Raw genomic sequence first — 17,925 nt, forward strand, 5'->3', positions numbered from 1 at the left:
CACAATCAAAGATTTCAAGCACAAGCTGCAAGTCAGGCTGCTCAAATACAGGAAGAGACTTTGGAACAACGTAAAGTTAGACTTTGAGCTCAAGCTGAAAGGCAGACTACTCAAAGACAGCAAGAAACTGTTGAACAATGTCAAACCAGACTTCAAGCACAAAAATTAAGACAAATAACTTACAGAGAGCAAGAAACAGAGGATCAACATGATGTACGACTTCAGGCTCAAAGAACAAGACAAGCTCAAACACGATCTAATTTCAAATAAAACTTTGTTTGATTAAATGCTTTTTTTATTTCTCGCATCACAGTTTTTGTCTACTCACTGAATAATTTGCTGAAAAAATACTGATCTATACATTTCAAATCTAAATTTTCACTGTGCAACGCCGGGTTACTCAGCTAGTAAATAATATTTCAATAGTCACTTTTACCTTTGATATATAAAACAAACTTCGCACCTTGAATGTTGGTCATTTTACTAATGCACTGTAAAAATGAGCCTCCTGGGTATCACCTTGGGGCAGTACTAAACTACAAACTGTTGCCTACTTATTGGGATGCTTTATCAGCAATAACTTCCTTCTTTTTAAAAAAATATTAAAATTCATTTGCTGTATTTAAGGTATCTTTACTGCATAAAATAATTAGTAGTAAAATAATAGTTTAGGTAGTAAAATGCTACCAGATATACATTAAGTTCATACCTTGCATTACATCTCATTGACATACTCAAAACTTTTAACCACAGAGAATTTGTAAATTGTGCATTTGCTTTAGTATTGTTTTGAGTACTGTATATATTGTGTGTTTAATGAATTGATAATACAAAGAGTTACTGGACTACAGTATTTTTTTTGTTGTTTTATAATAATACCTTTAAATATATTTTTTTAGAAAGTAAAAAGTATTTCCTAGAATAAAGACGTTACATAATATTTTTAATTCTTATCACTGCATAGCAATTGTTAATTGAAAGTTACACAGAGAGTGTAAAAGTTGTGTAAAGAGAGAGTACTGTGTGCAAATTTATAAAAACAGTAATAACACATCAGTATAATAATTAAAGAATTAATCTGACATTGAAAATAAAGTTTTGTCAGGTCAAGCTCATCATTATCTAGGGATGGAGAAAAAGTCTCGGCTTCTTATACGTTCAGGTTCAGAATAGCTGCAAAAAGATCAAGGTTAACTAAGTAGAGTGCAAAAACTAGCTAAAATAAAAAAAGACTTCCAAATAGGGTTGTGTTTAAATTCCATTTTATAATTGAGCATATTTTATATAAGTTTACATATTACCATTGATTCTCTTGTGTTGCAGTGATAGAAGAATTGGGGGTCTGTTATGAGTTTTGATTAATTGAAAATAATATTGTGGTTGGCTGTGTGAACTCGTAATATTAAAATTGATTTTTCAACTTTCTTCCATGACAGTAGCTTTCATGTTTTTTTAATTCAAAGAGATTGTTGTTTTTTTATCAGTGTAAGCATAATTACAATAACAAGACATGCTTGGCTTATCAGAGTAATTGTTCTTTCCTATTAATTCTTTTAATCATTTCTACATTGTTATTCTGATGTGTTATTACTGTTTTTTTGTAAAAGTTGTTACAAGTAACTTGTATATTTTGAAATAGGGATGTGTATAAGTAGTTACTTGAAAAACTGTATCATGCTTAGTTCATGAATTTCATTATTAATTCTTTTGATTCAATATTTATTTTTTATATCTAGCACCCCCAATTAATAACTGGCCATGTAATCCTTCAAAGACTATCATAGCACATATCCCTGCAAACAATGAGATATGCTCTTTTGGAAGTGGATATGGTGGAAATTCTCTTCTGGGCAAGAAGTGTTTAGCTCTACGTTTAGGCTCAATACTAGCAAAAAGAGAAGGTTGGCTGGCAGAACACATGCTGGTAAGTTTAAGGATGTAATTTTATAAAACACAATTGTGTCATGATTTTCCCAGGTAAAACAGGCATGTTTTTTATTGTAGCATGCAACACTCTAATTCTTCCATACACACACATAATGCTCTTGGCAAAAGTTAGCATGTTAAAACATTTAGTACAAAAAAGGGAAGAAACATTTCAAAAAGTTATTAATTTCAATATTTTAGATCATGTATATTTGTAAAAAGTAAGCTTATTTGTTCTTGTTGTCTTGATAGTAAAAAAGGTAATATTTCATTGTAGATTTTAGGAATCACCAATCCTCAAGGTGAGAAGAAGTATGTTGCAGCAGCTTTTCCAAGTGCATGTGGGAAGACCAATCTAGCTATGATGACACCAACATTGCCAGGCTATAAAGTAGAATGTGTTGGTGATGACATTGCTTGGATGAAATTTGATGAGCAAGGCCAGTTGCGTGCTATTAATCCTGAATATGGTTTCTTTGGTGTTGCACCAGGTAAAATGTAACATTAGTGTTATGGAATTTTTCATACTGTAGTTTTGTGATAGAGGATACTTTGAAACATAGTTGGATGATTTGAAACAGTATTTCTCAAATATCTGAGAATAAAATAAATGTTAAGAGAAGTGAATTTTTAAGACCTATACATTCAGAAAGGCTTTGGTAACAAGTAACATAAACAGAAGCAAATAAAATTGTATTTTGGTTATATAAAATTTATTAACATGTAGAATTTAATAGTACAAAATGTATAATAAGTTAAAGAATATTCTGCAGTTTCATTTATTCTTATATGCATACAGAATAGTGATGTTTATTTAAACTTGCTTTCTCTAGGGACATCTATGAAGACCAATCCAAATGCAATACTTACTGTTCAGAAAAATACAATATTCACTAATGTAGCTGAGAGAAGTGATGGAGGTTTCTTTTGGGAGGGCATGGAAGATGAACTTTCCAAAGAGGTCAAAATAAAGTCATGGACAAATATTGACAATTGGAAACCTGACAGTGGGAAGCCTGCTGCTCACCCAAACTCCAGGTGGAGTATTTCATCATTTTGTTTAGAACTGGAAAGTTATACAAAAACACAAGTATGTTGTATCATTGAAATGATACTACCTCCTCTCCCCATCTTGACCTTCATTTGCCCTCTAAGCATTGGTAAACTTTTTAAAAGCACACCAGTCTTTTATACTCCTATATTTTTTACATCATTGCAGCAACATGTGCTGATCATGTGACCACCCTCCACCAATCCCATTGCACCCTCTATAATTGCACAGGTAGCCCCCTCTACCCTTGTGGCACAATCATCACTTTCTCAATTGGCATTCTCATGTACAGGCGTGTGTTTTATGTTCTTCATGTCTTTACACAAATTTTTATTGTGCTTGATCACCAATTAATATCTGTTTCTAGTTCAAGTTTCTACTCGTTTGTTTTTGAGATGTTTCTGTTTCCCAAATTCTGCTTTGTTCACAAGAATTCAGATTTCTTATGGCAGTTGATAATTTTCCTGCCATAAGTTGACAGTGATTATAACACTAGACCTCAGTCTCAGGTTTCACAATATCTGCTGAGGAAGCGCAGACTTTTTTTTGTTCAATGAGTTTATGTGAGCTTGTGTGTATGGATTTAATTTCCACACTCGATAATTTACATCATTCATCTCTTCTCTGGTCATTGTTGTGTAAGTTTGAATTTTATACTTCTTTTACCATATAGGTTACTTTAGTTTACAACTTGCATTTAGAGTTTGTTTCTTGTGTTAATTTGATTTAATATTTTAAAATTTTTCACTGTTAATGTTATTTAGTTATAAGTTCCTTTTTTGTATCTTTACTACTTGTCACATCTAATTGGGGATAAATTTTGAGTCAACCTTTGTTTTTGTTAACTGGGTGCCTTTTTATTCTCATGTTCTTTAGGGTAAGTTTTTTTGTGTCCTTTGTCTTGTAGTTTCTTTAAGTTTTGTATTCTATGTTTAAGGGTTGTTTATCTTATCAGTCCCTTTAGTGGTTTTGTACTTTAGGTGTTGCTTATTGTTTTATGTTTTAGGTCGATTTTTTTAGTTTTGCAGGTGTGATACTTTTAAGCACTTTGTAGATTACACAAGTTTTTGTTAGTTCATTAATTCTGTGTACTTTCTTCAATTTCTCTAGTTTGTTTGTCTATTTGGCTACATTTCACGATAGTTCCGTTCTTTTTACGGGTTCTCTATGAGGGTTTCTAACTTCCATTTTGCTCCCTCTGTATTCACTTCCTAGATATCCTCCCCTCCTCCTTGAGATCATACCTTGTCCAGTCTTCTTGCTTAGTCTGTCTGTGACCTATTACACAATGGAGCTATCTAATATGTGGAGCCCACTCAACCAGGAATTTATTCCCATCCTTCTTTGTCTCCCTATACATGGGACTTTAAAGTCCTTTTCTCGATCTATCCTGGCTGTATACTTATCTGCAGTTGCCTCGCTTCACCGTGGTGTCCTACCTCCCACTTCGAGGGTTTTTTATGCCCCAGTGTCACGTTCTTTTCTTTGGTTCCTCTACGTAAGTTTTGCCTTCCTGTTCTGGGTACTCACAGACTGTCTTTCAGCTTTGAATGTGTTTTGTTGAGTGGTATGCTTTTGCATATCATCTTCACTCATTCAGACTCACATTTCGTAGACAACAGGCTTCTGCTTGCCTCTTTCTGTGTCCGGTCAGTCATTCACATCCACTTCTTTCTTTGAGAAGCTTCTCAGGTGGGTTTCTTTTCTGGTTGGAGAAGTCCTATACTACCCTATCACAGTATCTTATTTTTGGGGGGTTCTCTTCACTTCCTTTTTTTGGTAGAGCCCAGCTTTCTGCACTTTGGCTACAGGATATCAGGCATTCAGTCACATTTGCCATCCTTTCTCTTTATGTCTGTGAGGTTCTCTCTCTTTTGGGATGTGGTGTTCCTTGGAAGTGCTCATTCCCTTGGATCAGACACCCATGCTTTCCTTTCATTGGATACTTCTAAAACCAGTGGAACTTCCCTCATGATCCCTTGAACCATCCCATTTACCTTGATTTCCCCGAGTTTTTGGGTCGGTGGTCAGTTGAGGAGGCTACTCTTCATATCCACATCCTGGTACCTTGGCATTTCATTGGGCACAGTATAATTTCCAACATTTCTTGCAGGGGAGTATGGTTTTGGTTCTTTCTGTGATTCCATTATTGTCCGCTTCATCACCTAGAAAGGGGGAACTACACACCGATCTCTGTCTGGTCAGACTCTGGATTTCATGTATTGGGCCAATGACCTCGATGTGAGTATTCTGGTGGGTCATGTTTCGTGAGTTTTGATTCTTGTGACTGATCTCTTATCTCGTCCCCATCAGGTTCTCTACAGAGCAGTTTCTTCATCCTCGCTGGTATGCCACACTTTCTTCTTTTTAGTGTTCAATTCCTCAACCTTCAGCTTTGGAGATAGATGCTTTCAGTCAAGATTGGAGGGGTCTTCACCTATATGCCTACACTTTGATTTTACTCATCTTCTGACTCTTTCTCTCTTATCCAGACCAAACCTTGTAGTGCTCTGCTGGTTCTTCTGTATTGGCTACTCAGATGTGGTTCCCTCTGCTCTGGCTCGTATCCTTTACTCTGTCCTGTTCGCTTCTCAGTCATCCTCGATCTGACGTTTTTTCATCCAGATGTCTCCACACTCCTTCTTTGAAAGTGACTTTTGTCTGGTCGCCTGCCTTGGCTTAGGGAATCACCCATATATGCCTACCCTTCTTTCAGACCCCCTCCTTTTTTGGGTCTTTTCCTTGTCTAGACCCCTTCTTCTTGTGCTCTGTTGGTTTTTCCGGATTGGCTGGCTCTGACATGGAGCAACAAACCCTGCCCCTTTCTCGGTCCTCCATGATCTGTCGTTTTTCATCTCGGTGTCACCATACTCTATCTATCTGTGTGTCTTTTGTCCAGTCCTGTGCCTCAGCTTGAGGACTCACCCCTTGTGTTGCATCTTTCATTGCTTACATCTTTCGTCCTTCCTCTTTGTCTTCTATTTTTTCTCTCTCGCTTATATCATTGCTTATACATAATTTTTCAGGATTCCATCATTCATGGAGTTCATGAATAAAGCAGATAGGGATGTTGCTCATCTTTACTGACCCATGATTCTTGCAATCCAGATCTTTCTGCTTTTCAAAATAGGGAAATGGAGAAACCCATTGCACTGTCTCTGGTAGATTGTTCCTCTGGTCTCCCAATGCATCTCCCCCCCCCCTCCTCTCTCTCTTTCTTCTAGTGGAGCACTGGGGTCCTTGCCATTTCCAGTTTCCAGTCGCTGGAGTGGTGAACCATGGAGGTTTCCTCATGAGTGGGTTTTGTACAATAACAAAATCTTGTAGCCATATGTACTCACTTGATGAGATGAGGGCTATCGTTATTATGTTGCATATTCTGCACACAGTATGGCATGAAATCTATTATGCATGGCACTTCCATTGGATGTTTTGCCCGGACGGACTGCACTTGTCGATTTTACAAACTTATGCAAGCTGCTTCCATGTTGTTTTTGTCCTTGGACTGCACTTGGCATAATGTGTTGTATCCCAATCTGCTTCCCTTGGATGTTTTCTGCCCAGGTGGACTGCACTTGGCCTATTCATATACGGTCCCCTAGCCACATATTCTATTCATTTCTGTCCTACGTGTCTTATCTTATTTACTGAGTGAAGAGCTTTACCAATTCCAGAAGTAGTGCTATACCCCACATATGTGCCTCACATTTTAATTGTGGCACACCTGCTTTTTTTATAGCAATACCTCTCTGCTTGATTATTTGTTTGGCACCTTCTTCACCTTCCTAATATGGGATTCTACCTGTGGGGAAGTGGAGGTAGTACTGTTTTGGAAGTTAACATTGATTGGGTATGTAGACTGGTGTACCGAGCTTGTATAGTTTTTAGCCATGCTTAGAGGGCAGAAAGAAGACCAAGATAGCTTTGTGTGAGAGTTAACTACCTATCAGAAATACATTTTCATTTAACTTTAATTAAAATCTGTCAAAGAAATAAGGGGTGAAGAGCAGTTAAAAAAACACTTCCTAAAGCGACATTAACAGTAATAGTAAAATTGCAACTGAAGAAGACTGGTTGAAACTGACATTTTTCTTAAAGGAACTACTGATTGAAATTATCAACCATTAGTTAAATGATAAAAATAGTTGCCCATTTATATAAATCTTGATTTTTCAGTTTTATATGCTTCTTTATTTTTGTTCTGCAAATTATACGTTTTATTAACCAATTTTCTTTGTTTATGAACTTAGCTTATTCACACTTCTTAATAAACAAGTGTAGGGTATATGTGCATTATTACACTTATTCTTTCCTGAATTTTCTTGTATATTTTAGGAGAGACAAAGTATTGTTAAAATCTAATGTTGCATGTGTGAGAGATAAATAATTCATTCATCCCATTTGATACATATTACTTTTTAACAATGTCTCCAAACTTTCAATATATTCATTGGGTGGAATTCTAACTATAAGAAACATATGAACAATAGACAAGATAAGATTTACATGGTCAACATTTTTTTTATACATGAAGGACAGGTGTTTTACAATAAACAAATTCTATTATCTGATTACTATGAACTAACTTATTGTCCTGACTTTTGTTCTGGAATCTTATGTGGCTTAATTAACATTTACAAAACTGGTATTTTCAACATCTTATGCTCTTTGCAATTTGCTCCATTCCTGAAAGCCCGGTGAATTTTCTGTCCTGTTCTTAAACTCCTTATTTCTGACAAATATATTGTTCATGATTAATTCAATTTTGTTTGAGAAATTAATGCTTTTTTCATCACTCATTCAGTATGGCATGACTTATTTCTACATCACCAACATTCTTATTTATGAAATTATTGCTATTGTTTCTTCCAGATTTATAATAACAGTTTGTACACCATTGAAGCTTAATCTGCGAAACTCTTATTAAGCTCCTACTTAAACTCATTGTAACACAAACTCTTTAACATTACTCTAATCAACCTTTGAGCTGATCCTAACTAGTGTACAAGATATCAAAATGAAATCTGCAGCATTTGTGTTGTTAATGTTATAATCTTAAACACACTTTCCATGTCTGATCCTCTACCCCATTCTTTATTTACTACTGTTGTGCAGAATCCTCACACCGACAAATTCAACAGTGTGATATTTCTCTACATACAGGTTCTGTACCCCGGCAAAACAGTGTCCAATGATGGATTCTCAATGGGAAGATCCAGCTGGTGTACCAATTTCAGCCATTATCTTTGGAGGAAGACGACCTAAAGGTTTATTGTTTTTAAAGCTGTTATTACTTTTAGCCCCTTTAATCATTAAAAATCTTATTATGCTAACCCTAAAGTGCAAATGAAGTTTTAGTAACTTTTCCACAAAATACTAGACACACAAAACTATGTAAAATAACTATGATATATAAACTTCTATCATGCAAAAAATCTACTAAACAGATATTTCTCAGTTACTGTCTTCATTTTGTCAATTGCATTAACTGAATATCAAACCAAAACAAATTGAAACATCAGTAATGAATTTTCCTTCTTCTTTCTATTAATCCCTTGAAAACTTGTAGAGAAAGGAGAAACCTATTTTACTCATCAAAATGGTTGCAGGAAATCAGCAAAGTTCTACCACTTCTTTCCTAAGGCTAAAATAATTGTTTTTATGCAAGAGATTCTAAATTTAAGTGAGAAATGTTGGAAATATGAGCAAAGTTTTAAAATCATATATTAAAAATGTTTAACTCATTGACTGCTGATTTTCCATATAGGGTACGATCTGCCTTCGGCAGTTGAATGCGAGTGTGCTGTATGTAGTGTATGGCTCGCAACAATTCTGTGCACGTTTAAAGTAGCAGCAATTAAAGGGTTAATTAATAAGAAAGTATGTTTTTTAAACAAAGTGTTTAATTTTTAATTTCTAAATCAAACAAAATAACCTGAAATGACAGAAAATTCATACTTTCTGTTGCTCGGTATGAATAACACATTAAACAAGAACAAATATTCAGGGTTCTCACTATGGTCTGTCAGTAAAGGGTCCCATATGTAGAATTTAATAATCTAAAAAAATATATATATAAAAAATCACTTCAGTGAAAAACTTTTATTTACAGTGTACACTACATGTTTACCTTCTGTAAGTGGAAAAGAGCATGTTAATGTTCAATGAAAAACTTGCACTTTACACAGCACGTTGTTTCCCTTTATGAGTGAAAAGTAATTTTCGTGATAAGATTAAAGATACTTTTCTTTATTTATATAAGTATTACTTGCATAACCCCTAAAACCCCATATATAAATAACAAATATTTTTCATAAAAACTTTCTATTTTATCTGATTTTTTGCCTTTTTTCTTTTACCCTTATGCTATATGAGGTCAGCTGATTTGATCGACCTCATAACCACCATAAAAAATTAGGAAATTACCCCTATTTTCTTTCTTGAATGACTGCAAATTGTAACAGAAAACCTGGTATATAAATCCAGGTGGTTAGGGTGCATGACTTGCAATCTGAGGATCGCAGATGTGAATCCCTGTCTCACCAAACATGCTCACCCTTGGGGGCATTATAATGTGACAGTCAATTCATTGGTAAAAGTGTAGCCCAAGAGTTGGCAGTGGATGATGATGACTAGTGCCCTTCCCTCTAGTCTTTCACTGCTAAATTAGGGATGGCTAGCAAAATAGCCCTTGTGTAGCTTTGCACAAAATTGAAAACAAACAAACAAAGCCATATAAATTGCAAATCACATGACGAATGTGTAGGTTACATTATAGTATCAAATTATATTTTATAATATAATTATATTTTTATATTTTAGTTAGTTACTTTTATAATAATAAATAAAGAATACACACCAAAAATAAGAAATAAAGTACTTATCTGGTCCTTTTTTTTTTTTTTTTTGTTCTCTCGACTGTCAATGAAACTTAACTTTTCTTACACTAATTGTAGTACTGCTTACATAATTTATATTTAATTAAATAATGCGCCAAAGAACACAGAATAATAACATACAGAAAGGAAACAGTGTTCCATAACTATCACATTTTCTGGCTTTCTAACTATGCAACAAAAGTTTCGTATTTGAGATTGTGTTAAGCTTAGGCAAAAGTCCAGCAGTAACTTTGTGGACTTAAAATACTAAAATCTGGTGTTTGATTCCCTACAGTGGACAGAGCATAGATAATTTATTGTGTAGCTTTGCATAAACCACAATAGCATAGATCGAAGATTTCTTATTTTATGTTTAATTAGATAGCTTCTGTAGCAATTAGAATATTTTATAATCTACTGTTTAGTTTTTAGCATGTTGTAAATACAGAAACATTCCAGTCAGCAATCTATAAAGTTTTCACATTCTCTGTAACTACCAACATTTGTGTTATATTTATTGTGAATTAGTAGTTTAAAGTAATAATTATAATCTAACTTGAGTAAATTAAAAATAATATTTTCTGGTTATCTGCAAGAATTGACTTTATACAAGTTATAAATGTACTTGCATAACCTTATTTATAACAGCTGCAATTTATTATTTTTTTAAGTGTTTACATATACTTTAGTGGATCTCCCATGCAATTAGATACTTTAATATTAATATTTTTTACTATGCAATATATTTTTAGTCTTAGTTTTTATAGTTGTAGAAATTTGGGTAAATTACAATATGTGAAATTTAATATGACATTAATTTTTTTATGAAATCAATAACACTAGTTTCTAATTATTGTATTTTTAAGTATTTTTTTTACAAATCCTAACAATTATGTTCAGTCTTTTTTTTTATTGTTATACTAGCGAAAGTACCCGGCTTTGCTCAGGTTATTAGGTTGATATACCTAGATGTGTATGTCATTGTGTGTATTCTGAACCCATTTTAACATAAAAGTATAACAAATATACTTTTGTTGCTAAGTAACATGACATAAAAGTCATTTTTGAAAGGCATTGTTACCAAATTCACTGGCTTTTCATTGTATTAAAAGTTGTTATATATGGAAGCACTTCTTTCCTATGTGGGCCTGGTATGGCCAGGTGGTTAGGGTGCTCGACTTGCAATATGAGGGTCGCGGGTTCAAATCCCCATCACACTAGACATGCTTGCCATTTCAGCCATAGGGGCATTATAATTGACAGTCAATCCCACTATTCGTTGGTAAAAGAGTAGCCCAAGAGTTGGTGTTGGGTGGTGATGACTAGCTGCCTTCCCTCTAGTCATACACTGCTAAATTAGGAACAGTTAGCGCAGATAGCCCTCCTGTAGCTTTGCACGAAATTCAAAACAAACAAACAAAATGAACAATTTTTCCTATGTGGTTTTTCACAACCTTGCTTCATTAAAAAGAATTTGCCAATGTTTGACTGCCTTGACTGCACTTTTCTGCCTCTTTGTTGGTAAAGCTTGATTTTGCAAAATTTATTTATTTCAGTTAGCTATCAAATATGAGGTTAGGGTATACTATGGAATGGGGTTGGTAGTACTTGCCTAGTCATTTTTGATGGGCTATACGCTAGTCCCATAATAGTTAAAATTACCCTATAACATTCCATAATAGTTAAAAAAACACTATAACATCCCATGATAGTTAAGATTACCCTATAATATCCTATGATAATTACAAACTACAGATTAACAACCCATAATGGTTTTGTTGCTATGCGACAATGCATATTGTTGATCATTACCAGAAAAGGAGTGTGAAAGCATTCATCACAATATAACATCCCATTTTCTGCCTTTTTGTTGGTCAAGCTTGATTTTGCAAAATTTATTTTTTTTAGGTAGCTATGAAATGTGAGGTTAGGGTATACTATGCGGTGTGGGTGAAAGTATTTGCCACATCATTTTTGATGGACTATATGCTAATAATAGTTAAAAACCACTATAATATCCCATAATAGTTCAAAAACCACTCAGTAACATTCCATAATAGTTAAACAACTACTCTATAACAGCCCATAATAGCTAAAATATTCTATAACATCCCATAATAGTTAAAACACACTAACATTCCATGGCAGTCACATATCTCTTCTTTGTGGTTTTTCACATAAAAAGATATGCATGCGTGCACTCACATAGATAAGTAATAACACCCAGGGGCATACCCTCAGAGTCCACTTAGTATGGTTGCAAAATTTCAGGTTTCTAAGTTCTTGGAGCTATGGCAGTCACATATTCTTTTCTATGCATTTTTTCACTAGCTTGCCTCGTTAAAAAGATGTGAACGCAAGCATGCACATGGATAAGTAATAATACCCAGGTGCACACCCCCAGGGTTCACTTAGTATGTGTGCAAAATTTCACGTTTCTAAATTCTTTCTTCTTGGAGTTAGGGTGATCACACACAGACATGCCATTTTTTTTATTATAGATTAGTTACTTTTTTTTTTATCCTAAGAAACTGTAGAAATGTTAATTCTTCACTTGTATACTAAAAAGCCTTTCATTAATTCACCTGCTTTCTTGCTTTCCATTTCACATATGGTTTTTCACTTCACTTTATGGTTTTATTTGACATGTTTCAATAATTTTTTAAATAGTGGTGATTTCTAAATATTTATTTTTTAGGTGTTCCTCTGGTGTATGAGTCTCTAAGCTGGCAACATGGTGTGTTTGTTGGAGCATCCATGAGGTCAGAAGCAACTGCTGCTGCAGAACACAAAGGTGTTGTATTATTTAGATACTCTGTTAAAAAGGAAAGTTGCAACAATCTGAATTTTAGTAAGATTTACAGAGGGATTGAGTTTATTAAAGATGTATACACTGACATTTATTTCACAGGTCATGTACATATTGTGTTACAATATTCTAGTCTTTAACCAGTTCTGTAACAGAGGTGTGTCACTAATATCTTTTGATTTTTTTGTCCATCTCATAGTGGAAATATTTAACCAACTTGTATGAAACCTAGTACAAATTTGCTAAATAGCATCTAGTTTTGGCTTTAAAAAATTCATATACTTTGATGTGCTATTTTTGTAATTTTTCAATTGTCAATTTTCCAAAATTCTTCTCGGAGAGACAGTTTTGAAGGAACATTAAAAATGCTTCCTTTCTCTTTGAATTTTTGATCAGAAAATTCCATTTAATTTCAGTTTGATTGATTTTCATTAACATACTTTTTTTGATACTTTATTTTGCTGATTGCAGTAGTGACCACTTCCAGCTATAAATTGTAAAAAACACAGCAAAAATAAGAAACATTTATTGATGACCTAGGGCCTGGTCTTTCAAAATGGGTGTCATCATTACCTTTGTCAAGCTAGGTATCGTGCTTTTTGCAAATAGTATTCTTGGTCAAGATTACTTTATATCTAGTAAATATAATTCATTTTCAATAAATAACAAGTTCTGTAATTTGTGTGTATAATTTTAATATGATAAACTTAAAAATAATATTCATTAAGTAAGGATTTTACCATCACTTACTATAACTCGGTAAACTTAACTAAGCTTACAAGATGTCGTAGAAGATAATTTCTGTAGCTTTCAGGTATAATTTGACATGAAAACATTTTTATTTGTGTAAATAGTGTAGAATCTACTTTATTGAATTATACTTAGAACTATAAACATTGTATATAGCTATTTTCAAAGCTACACTTCATTAGTATTTATACAGACCCCATACTGTGATGTGAAAAGGTGGGAATGAAGGACTGTAGTAACTAAGCTAATGACAAGGAAGGACTATCACATGAGAAACAAGACAGATAATTATACTCTCAAGGGATGATAGTTTTCTAGTAAATATAAACTTATACTTTTGGATAGAAGAAATATTATGAAAAAATCTTAGTACATTATTTACAGGTGAGAATTCTGGGAGCTGTGAAGAAATGAAAGTTGGACTTTTTTTTTAACTTGTTTGCAAGCTATATTAAATAAATGTTTCAAAATAAATATAGATTTCAAAATGTTTTTGAGTTAAAAATCATTGAAATAGAATTATTTTCATTTTTAAGTTTTGAAATATATATGTAGGTGTGCACTCACTGCCTAAATGGTGATAACAGGTTGTGGTAGAGTTTAATTAATTAATATTGTTCATTTAGGTAGTTTTTTAAACCAGTTATTCTTGTTTATATATTTGTATTAAAGTTATTATCTAGTCCATTTATTTTTCTGGTATTCTTGCTCCTCTATCAAGTCCTTTAAATCTAACCGTTACTTATATCACAGATATCAGCCTTTAAGGTGTATTGCTCCTTACCCATGCTTTAATTTCTTTAACCATGGTGTTCTTGTCCTTATTGTTTTTTGATATTTAGTCTATAAAATGTGCGTTATCTGTTATATTTAATTTTGACTTTGTACTCTTATACCTATATTAATTTCTAAACCTGGTTCTTCTTTCTTTGTATTAATTACTTTAAATGTACTGTTTCTATCTCTATTTAATAATATAATGAAGTATTTCCCTCTATTTAATTGGTAAATCTGTAGTTTATTTGCACCTTTATTTCAAAATTATTAAAGGTTTGAACTTGTAAGTTTTGAGAAAAGTGAGAAATGAATAGAGAGAGAATATATTGAAACTGTTTGTAGAAGTAAATTAAAAACATTCTTATTCAATAAATATATAATGGCTATTCCAAAGGATAGTGGTAAGAAATTCAAAAATACATATTTTTTACAATTAATGAAAGTTTTCTAATAATTGAATATTTTAAAACATAAGTAAAATCACTTACATTTTTATAAATCCTTATCAGTGTTCTCTATGTGTGACCCCTGTTGTTATAATGCTACAATGAGTAAAATTTCAAATTGTGTTGCGCAGAAAGATTTTGAGCTTTCCATAACATTCATTACTTTTTTTCCAGTTCTGATTAAGATTTTATCAGATGTTCAAGCTCAATGTAGAGAAAATCTCACTAAATTATTCATAGTAATAGGTCATTAGCATTTCTAAAAGCCTGATGTGGCCTGATAGTTAGGGCACTTGACTTGCAATCTGCTGGTTGTGGGATTGAAACCCCTTCCTGAACAAGCTCACAAGCCATTGGATTATTAATATGTGACAATAAATTCCACTGTTCACTTGTAAAGAGTAGCCCAAGAGTTGGCAGTGTGTGGTGCTACCTTCACACCAGTATATCAGTTCAAAATTAGGGATAGCTTGCACAGGTAGCCCTTGAATAGCTTTCAAGAAATTCAACTCAAAAACAAAGTATTTTTGTGCAGTTGTTTTTAATCTGGAAAAAATGAAGTATATGTAGGTTTATAGAGTTCAGATAAAATTTAGTTAAATTGTTTCTTGAGTTTACAATTGTAAAAGTGATCTAGTGTTGATGTTAAATATTTTATTGAAGTTACCTATGTGTGTTAGAAGTTGAATGGTTGCTTAAACTTAGGAATGAATGTATGTTGTTATACTTTCCTTTATATTTTCTCTTAAGAAGTATTTAAGCTGTTTAGAACAAATTATATCTTGTTAATGTTTTGTGCATTTCCTACCAAATGTGTATTTATTTTGTAGTTATTGACTTTCAAGAATCATTGACACAAAAATTTAGTTTGTGTGTGTGTGTTTATGTAGGTGTATGTATATATATATCTGTGTGTGTTTATATGAGTATACATATGTTTATGTGTGTGTGTGTGTTTATATGTGGATACATATGTTTTTGTGTGTGTAATTTAGCTAGTGTTTTATTATTATTTTTTTTTTGTTGATATATCAGGAGTAATCTCGTAACAAATATTCCTTTTTCAGTTATTCTTTTACATCACACCTAAAGCTACATGTTATTGTGCTTTATTTTGGTCAAAGATGTTAATATTTTTTAATGAATTTACATAATTAGTTATTAAAGGAAATTGTATATTAGTGAATTCTTTATATGAATTAACCACTGATAGTAATAAGTACTTTTTTTTCCACAATAGCTAAAGTCATCATGCATGACCCATTTGCAATGCGTCCCTTTTTTGGGTACAACTTTGGGCACTACATTGAACACTGGTTGAGTTTTGCTAAAAAACCTGGATTGAAACTCCCCAAGATATTTCATGTGAACTGGTTCAGAAAGGATGATGATGGGAAAATCATTTGGCCCGGCTTTGGTGAGAACTGTAGGGTCCTGGATTGGATTTGTCGACGAGTAGATGGTCAAGATGTGGGACAGGTAATGTGATTACAAAATAAAGAAGAGGGAATACCAGACATCATATGGAAATGAATATGCAGATAATTTCATGAAAACACTTTATAAAAGTTGAAGTGATCAAACAAAAGATTATACAAAAGCATACAAAGTAGTTGAATCTCAGCTTAACAGTGTATAGTTTGCAGACTTTAGAAGTCTGTTTAAATGAATCTGTATATAAATATTATGCACATTATTTACTTCACCCCTTTTTCACATGGTTGTGTTACATTTTTCAAGGGCTGAGTGCTGTGGCCCTGTGGTTATCATGCCTGACTATCAATCTGTAGGTCCATTGTTTGCATCCCATCATTGCAAAGACAGAAATCTGTATTTACTCTTCGGAGCTGTGGGTGCATTATAACTGTTATGGTCATATCCCACTATTTGATCTGACAAGAGCAACTCAATTTGTTGATACCTTCTGTTAACCCTTTCGAGATGGGTTACAGGTGAAAGGCCATGTCATCTCATTTGTTGACTCGCATTCAAAATTTTATTGAACTACTATTTCATGAATTTATGTCAGTAAGTTTGGTATCAAACTGTAGATTATAATTCAAAATTTAGAACTATACATTATTCAATTTGTTAATTTAAAAGTAAATATTAAAAAATACAGATAAACATCAATTTTTTGTGTCAGATGGTATGTTGAATGCAGCACTGGTTCAAATTAGATGTTTGTGAAGTCAAAATACTAAGTCTATAGTGTCATACAAATTAGAAACTCAAATTACATATATTTACAAGCTAGAATATAAAATAAGAAGGTCTTATCTTTTCTATTTGCTAAGATATTGCTCATGTAATAAATCAAACACAGTGGCACCCGCTCACCTCTTTCCATTTTAGGAAACTCTACCTTATATACACTTCTATATATGATGTGAATAACCAATCAAAAGCTCAGAATGTCATCCTAATGGTTCTCTCAGCATTTCTAATGTCCCTTATGCCACTTCTTTCTTTTGAACCAAGATTTCAATGAGGTAGGTTGTGTCCTTAGTCTGCTTGAAGTTTATATTTTTTTTAGACCCAAATATTGCTTAGTTACTAAGTTTGATAAATTACAGTAGAATTCTGTGGTATTGATGTAGTAATTTATGATTTTTTTAGTTATTCAAAAGTATATATATAAAACCTAAAAATAAATATTTTCTTTCAAATCCTCTACGTGCAAAATTTTTAAAGGCTTAGCAACCTATGTCAAGCAGCAACCAAGTACAAAGGTCATAACTAGAAGAGATAATTGTTTGCTTTACTTCTTTATTTACTGTTCTATGTTTTAGGAAAAATAAGAAATTATTTCAAAATAGCAATAATCTAGATATACATATAATGTATAATAATTGAAGTGTGAATACACAGCCAAGACAAATTATTTTGTACAGACCATAGGTCACTTTTATGTTATTTGACATGGTAACATGAGTGCACGTGAGCCATGTCATTGTAACTTCTGTATTGTTAGCCAGACATAGGTGAAAGGTCAATATAATAAATATATATAAATGTATAACGTTATGAGATTTAAGCTATTTTGTCTAAACATTTATGTTTTTGTGTTATAATTTGTGTTCATTCTAGAATGAAAGAAGCATAATTTATGTTTATTTCCTAATTTTTTATGGTGGTTGCAAGATCAGTCAAATTTACTGAACCTGTACAGAGATTAATTACTGAAAATAACAGATAAAATATAAAGTTTTTTTTGATAACCATCCAGACATTATTAAAATTTTGCTTGTGAAATTTCAAAATTTTCTGATGTATAAAAGTATTTTT

General features: G+C 32.8%; 1 protein-coding gene across 1 annotated transcript in view; it reads left to right on the plus strand.

The window, feature by feature from the left end:
- The window catches only part of LOC106460957 (phosphoenolpyruvate carboxykinase, cytosolic [GTP]-like), a 42,486-nt gene that overhangs the window by 11,183 nt on the left and 13,378 nt on the right, over nt 1-17,925 (plus strand). Inside the window, exons 4-9 of the mRNA XM_013920718.2 lie at nt 1,737-1,924; nt 2,204-2,417; nt 2,760-2,964; nt 8,141-8,244; nt 12,554-12,649; nt 15,878-16,116. Coding sequence (XP_013776172.1) covers nt 1,737-1,924; nt 2,204-2,417; nt 2,760-2,964; nt 8,141-8,244; nt 12,554-12,649; nt 15,878-16,116 — 1,046 coding nt within the window. The remainder of the gene's footprint in view (nt 1-1,736; nt 1,925-2,203; nt 2,418-2,759; nt 2,965-8,140; nt 8,245-12,553; nt 12,650-15,877; nt 16,117-17,925) is intronic.

Source organism: Limulus polyphemus, unplaced genomic scaffold (genome assembly GCF_000517525.1).
Source record: "Limulus polyphemus unplaced genomic scaffold, Limulus_polyphemus-2.1.2 Scaffold869, whole genome shotgun sequence".
NCBI classification, from domain to species: Eukaryota; Metazoa; Arthropoda; class Merostomata; order Xiphosura; family Limulidae; genus Limulus; species Limulus polyphemus.